The following is a 6,673-nucleotide window of genomic DNA, read 5'->3' on the forward strand; positions in this document are numbered from 1 at the left end:
CTCAATCATGAGTTTAAAGATTAATCATGTGAGAAACACCTTTTAGTATTAGCATTATATGGAAAGGGGTATACGGTAATGTCAGAAACATTTCAAGAAAATCATGCAAAAACTGAGACATCAAACCTTCAGTCCCTGGAATTTTTGCTATTGACATGTCCAAGAAACAAACAAAAGTTGAGCATGACTGACACGAAATGAATCTGAAACCAAAAATAAGGACACAAGAGATAGATATGTATGATATCTGAAGTAACTGTTATAGATACTTCAGCTGCATAATCAAATACTGATTTCATGTATTCATAAAATATTAGCAAATATATTTTTTGCATATTTTAATACACAATTGCTTAAATCTTATAAACAAATTTCCGATGACCCACCATCTGAAGCTTTGGAAAATTTGATATTTCCCTTTCCATTACAAAAATTTTCAAGGCTTGCCTAAATTTCCTCCAAGCCGCCTTTTCGGGTTAAAAAGTCCGATCCCTTAAATGTTGACCATTATTCTCTATTGTTCATATTTTGGTACCTTATTTTCTGTATTCCTTTTAGTTTTTTCGTAAATATCAGACATATCTCTATTTATAAACCTCATCCAGGCCTTCGTGTAATGAATAATTGATTGATGCGTAGTTCTCATAACATCTCACTCAGTCAGAATACATTCAACATTTCAAATCAAAAATTAAAATTTTTTAAATATTCTGCCTTTATGTTAGCCTTATTGAACATGATAAAAAAATTACATATTTTTGATAATGACAAATTGAAAAGGTTTTATTTACCTGTTTATCACCATGATCACGTGGTTCAACTTTTTCAACAATTTGAAAATACTTCCTGGTACAAACTACCAAAACTTTAGCGGGTTTGAAGTACTCTCATTGGCAGTTATGGTAGGTAAATGCTTGAAAGCTTTGTGATAAACCTCAACATTTTATATACAAAACACGTTTGTTTGATCGCATCCAGGTAAAACGTACAGCAAAGAAGTTGTGAAAGGTATAAAAGCCACATTCACCTGTTCACTTCACATCTGACACATAGGTAACGTTTTTTACATAGATTTTCAAAATGTTCTTGTAACTTGTAACAGAGTGCAATTCTTTGATATTTCCATCTTGCGTTTTTTATCAATGAAAAATCTCATTTAAATAACCTGTTTGTTAGTAGATTGCCTTTTCTGATAAAGAAAATTAGGGAGTTTCCAAAGCTTCAGCTCTAGATGGAGGGGCATCGGAATTTTTTTCGTAAGATTTAACAATTCTGTTTTCAAACATGCAAAAACTAAACCATTAACTTAAAGGTCAAAATATAGTGGTAAAATTCCTCCGATCCTTGTGGGAATGAAAACTTCAACCTCAGACACTCGCAGCGAGGTGAGGGGTAATATTTTGTGTACTTCTCTGAACCAAAGCAAAGACAGACATCATGATTGAAATTACACATTTCGCTTCAATCAACTAATCAGTCATTTTTATTTTACAGAAGATAGAAATTTATGGACTGACTGGGGTTTAACGACCTCTCCCTTTGCATCACATGCAATCATTCCGAGTTTGATCAATATAAAAAAGAAGATTAGTATGATTGCCAATGAGACAACTATCCACAAGAGACCAAATGACACAGAAATTAACAACTATAGGTCGCCGAATGGCCTTCAACAATGAGCAAAGCCCATACCGCATAGTCAGCTGTAAAAGGCCCCGAAATAACAAATGTTAAACAATTCAAACGAGAAAATTAACGGGCTAATTAATGTAGGTTTTAAGTCGAAATAATAAACATGTATATGTGTATCATCACAAAACATTATTACATATATAAGCCTTTTTCAGAATCGTAGATGCAAAATTAATTGTTATAAAAACCTCACGCACTACATTGTTTCAAAACAAAATCACGATTTTAGCTTCAAAGGACACACAGTATTTCATACGCGCAGAACCAAGATTAAAGTTCATTTGATCAGATCTCAATCGTATCCCTTTTGGTCAATTTATGTGTTCATCAAGATCTAAAACAATTTGCACATATCTATGTTACACAACTTTTTGACAAACATTCAACTCAACTCTATTATTTGTACTATATCACCAGAGACAAGTCATTGTTATTAGTAGGAACATATGTTACTGACATTGTCAACATTTTACTTAGGCCTTAAAAACTAATACCCTTGTTTCCGCTAATGTGTTGATAGGTAGGTAGGTAGGCAATGACTTTATTTTTCCAAACGTTTGTGCCTGGTGTAAACAGGTTAAACAGTCCGACATTAAAAGTGCGTTGCAAAATGGACAAAAAAAATTCAGGGGTTGTTTAATCATGGGTACTGAACGGCAAAAAAGGCTCACAAATACATTATTAGCGTCCGGCAAAAAAAAATCATTTTGTTATTCTGTTCATAAATAAATCTATGGATAATTGTCCATGTGTAGCATATATAAGTGATAACATATAGCATCAAATTTGAATGAAAGAATCGAATTAAAATTCATCAACAACGGTAGGACGCAGCTGATGCAACGTGTAAGCGGAAAAGCAGGTACTTTTTTAACCCTTATTAAAGGCAGCGATACATATAACGTTTAATGAAAATGGTATACTCGTAAGACTTGTCATGCATTTTTGCTGGGCGTATTATTCGTTCATTTGATCATGTACGGTGCAAAGTTATTTGTTTCAGATTATACCAGAATAAACAAATGGTAATCCCCTAAGGAACCAAAAACAACGTTTTTTGGCATTCATTTAGAGTTTCATTTTTACAGGTTAATTCCAAGTTATAAAATAGCCACGTGTAGGTTTTCATCCAGATATCCATCCACAATTCCTTCGTGATACCATTGTAAAATTGAGAATGGAAATGGGGAATGTGTCAAAGAGACAACAACCCGACCATAGAGTAGACAACAGCCGAAGGCCACCAATGGGTCTTCAATGCAGCGAGAAACTCCCGCACCCGGAGGCGTTCTTCAGCTGGCCCCTAAACAAATATGTATACTAGTTCAGTGATAATGGACGTCATACTAAAGTCCAAATTATACACAAGAAACTAAAATTAAAAATAATACAAGACTAACAAAGGCCAGAGGCTCCTGACTTGGGAGCTTTCATTTATTATTATTTTATCACTAATGTCCTCTTTATTTTTAGTTCTGACATGACAATATGGCATCTGCGTACCAGGAACAGTGTTGTAGTATATGTGAACTTCAGCATATAACAAATAGAGCAGACGAATGGTGCCCTGAGTGTGACGAGTATCTATGTTCAAGTTGTAAAACTCATCATAAACTAGCAAAAGCCAGCAGGAGACACAAAGCCGTTGAAATATTAGATTTGAAAGAATTGCCTGCGCTTGTTTCTGTGATAAAGCTCGAATGCGAAACACACCATGAAAACTGCGAGTACTTTTGTCCTAAACATGAGATACCTATTTGTGTCATATGTGCCAGAGAACATACAAGTTGTGGAACTTTCACTATATTGCGCAAATTAGAAGGCATGAAAACATCACCAAGTATGATAAAGCTTGAGCAAAATGTCAAAGATATACAGCAAAATTTAGAGATATTTTTACAAAATCGCCGGTCAAACCTTTCGAATCTTAAAGGTCAGCATGAGAGTTGCATACAAAAAGTTAGAGAAATGAGACTTGAAATCAACCAGCATCTTGACAAACTGGAGAAGATAGTAATTGACGAAATAGACACTTCATACACAGAACAAAAACTACAAGTGGAACAAACCGTCGACGATTTGAGCGGACGCGAAACAAAAATGAATACAATCCAAAACAATATTAAGAAACTTAAAGACCATGCATCTGAAATCCAAATTTTTCTTAGCATTCAAAGTATCAAAAAAGATGTAAAAGAGGAAGAAAGCCAATTAGTTATTATATGTAAGGAAGAATTACACGAGAGAGAGCTTTCATTCCATCCAGCACTAAGTTGCAAGTCTGGCATCATTCTCAAATCGTTTGGAGATTTGAAAACAAATACCAAACCGGCTAATATAAGCTTTGTCAGGCAAGAAGATTCAGAAGCTCAACTTGTGATGACAGGGGCAAACAAAAAGCACATTGATCAAATTTCCTTTACGAAAAAACTTGACTTTAAACTTCCAACTAACCTAGGAGAAGTAAAAGTTGCAGGTTGTTGTAATAATGAGAAAGGGTTATTTCTTCTAGCTGATCAAAGTAAAAAACCTCGCATTATAGTGTTAGAGCCAAATGGCACATTAGTATGTGAAATTCCTTTACAACAACAACCAAATAATGTTGTTTATGTCAGCAAGACCATATTTGTATCAAGTTATCTTTCTAGGACATTGACAAGTATAGATTTTGAAACAAGGCAGGTGAAAAAGACAATTCAATTTGGCTATGAATGTGAAGCGTTAGCAGTTGTTGGGGATAAGATCTTACTGCATCTTATCGACAAAGAGTACACACTCTATGATCTAAATCTTGTCGAAGTTGCGAAAATACCTATTCGTATTAGAAATGCCCCTTATCTTTCTTACTTTGATGAGAAAATATATATCGCTCAGTGGAAGGAAAATGTGGTGTACTGCTACACCATGACAGGAAAAATGATTTGGAAATATCAACACGCAGACATTCGTGGACCTGAAGGAATTACAATAGACAACTATGGAAATTTATTTGTTTGTGGTTTTTATTCTAAAAACATTTCAGTTATATCACCGAATGGCGAACATAGCAGAAACCTTTTAAACTTAACTGGTGTTTTGTCCAATCCTTCAGCAATTCATTACAACCATGTTTTAAAGCAACTGATAATTCCTTCTAAAGGGTGCATTAAAATATTAGTGTACGGTGTATCATAAATTAAATCTTTTTTCAACAAATCGGGTTCTGAATTTGTTCTTTGTGTAAGAGTGTGTGTGTGAGTGGGTTGTTTGTGATTTTTTTTTTCACGGGACAAACTTTTTTCGCAACCTTAATAAAAAAAAAGTTTTTAAACTTTATGTTTGCTGCTTCAAAACATACAGTTGGGAATGCTAGTAAGTTTTTCAAAAAACCTTTCTTAATCTACGGATTGGATTTCAATAAAACCTACATAACATTCTGTGCCTTATATTTGTTATTAAAATGAAATTTGAGTTTAACATCGTGAAAAATGGCGTTTGATTTCAGCTTATCTGCATTTATACATTAGGTTACTTAAATTTTTCTTCCATTACATTTTTGAAAAGTATGTATCAATTTTTCTTTGTTCAACTACTACATCTTTCAAGTTAGATCCCTGACACTTCACAAAAAGATTGCAGACATATTGAAACTGTTGACCTGCTATTTTGGTATTGTTTCATAAAAATTTACTATTTTTTCTGACTTTGGATCTTAGATTTCTTTTTAGCGAATTTACAAAAGACGGTACCAAGATTATGAGAAATGAACTCCTCCTGCAGTAGACAACTCAAATCCTTGAAACTTTACAAAAATAAATTAAAAAAAAGAATGTACATCACAATGTAGCTTTGTACCTTCTATTACGGATTAGAGTACAGACTATAATCCCATTTCTAAATTATCATATCCAAGGTTATAGTTATCGTTTTGACATTGTTTTACATATTGTATTTATATTGTGTCATAGATCAAATTTATTCGTTCACTGTATGTTTACTTGTTTTGTTAATATTTTTTTTTGATCGAATTAAGCCATTTCAATTGATATTTTATAATGTGACTTTCTATGTTGTAATATTATGCTATTGTTTCAGGTTAGGGTGAAGGTTGGCGCCTGTTAAATTTTTTAAACCCGCTGCATTTGTTTGCACTTGTCCTAAGTCAGGAACCTGTTATTCAGTGGTTGTCGTTTGTTGATGTGGTTCATAAGTGTTTCTCGTTTCTCGGGACGATTTCAACTTCCCAATTATCAATTTCCCATTTCTCAGCAGTAACATACCCTCTGCCCCTTCGTATGGTGTTTACATATCTCATTTGATACGTTGTGCTCGTGCATGTTCACACTATACGGACTTCATATACAGGAGTGTGCTCCTAACGCAGAAACTGCTCCAACAAAGTTATGAGGAGGACAGATTAAAAATGACACTCCGTACATTTTACGGACACCATCACGAATTGGTCGATCCATACGATGTGTCTTTGTCCAAACTAACTAAGGACATTTTTACCACGTGTTAGATTGTGGTTTGACATTACGTCGTCTGATCTTTTAATTACCGAACGTGACTTATTCCCGATTGTGACTGTTTTGCTGAGTGTGAATTCGCATTGCTATAAGACGTGTTACGGTAACTTTCTATCCAAAATTCATGTATTTAGTTTTGATGTTCTATTTGTTATTCTCATCGGATTTTGTCAAATGTCTTATCGTTTGTAGTTGTAAATCTTATTTTTTTCTGTTGTATTCGTGTGTTATGGTAAAGATTATTAATCACCCTGTTCGTTAATTAGATTTTAGTTTGGGTCAACTAAATTTATACGATATATTTGGTTTACAGTTTGATTTAGAAGAAACACCGACATAGCTAGATAATACTATAAATTATCTTATTACTGCCACATTTTATATTAATTAGTATTGTAATTTTCATTGTTATTGATAAATGTTATATGAGTATTATAAACCAAATCTTGAACTCTATCCTAATTCTATCCTAT

At 33.5% G+C, this 6,673-nt stretch overlaps 1 protein-coding gene across 1 annotated transcript; it reads left to right on the plus strand.

Moving 5' to 3' along the window:
- Nucleotides 1–832: 832 nt before the first annotated feature.
- Nucleotides 833–5,108, plus strand: LOC127734900 (uncharacterized). Its single transcript, XM_052244931.1, has 2 exons — nucleotides 833–902; nucleotides 3,166–5,108. Exon 2 carries the CDS (start codon nucleotides 3,181–3,183, stop codon nucleotides 4,864–4,866), a length of 1,686 nt encoding a protein of 561 aa, XP_052100891.1. The 5' UTR covers nucleotides 833–902; nucleotides 3,166–3,180; the 3' UTR covers nucleotides 4,867–5,108.
- The last annotated feature ends 1,565 nt before the right edge of the window (nucleotides 5,109–6,673 follow it).

This window comes from Mytilus californianus, unplaced genomic scaffold (assembly GCF_021869535.1).
Source record: "Mytilus californianus isolate M0D057914Y unplaced genomic scaffold, xbMytCali1.0.p SCAF_3, whole genome shotgun sequence".
Lineage (NCBI taxonomy): Eukaryota > Metazoa > Mollusca > Bivalvia > Mytilida > Mytilidae > Mytilus > Mytilus californianus.

Excerpts from the sequence above, each read along its gene's own strand:
- LOC127734900 (XM_052244931.1), top strand. The coding sequence starts at position 3,181 with ATGGCATCTGCGTACCAGGAACAGTGTTGTAGTATATGTGAACTTCAG.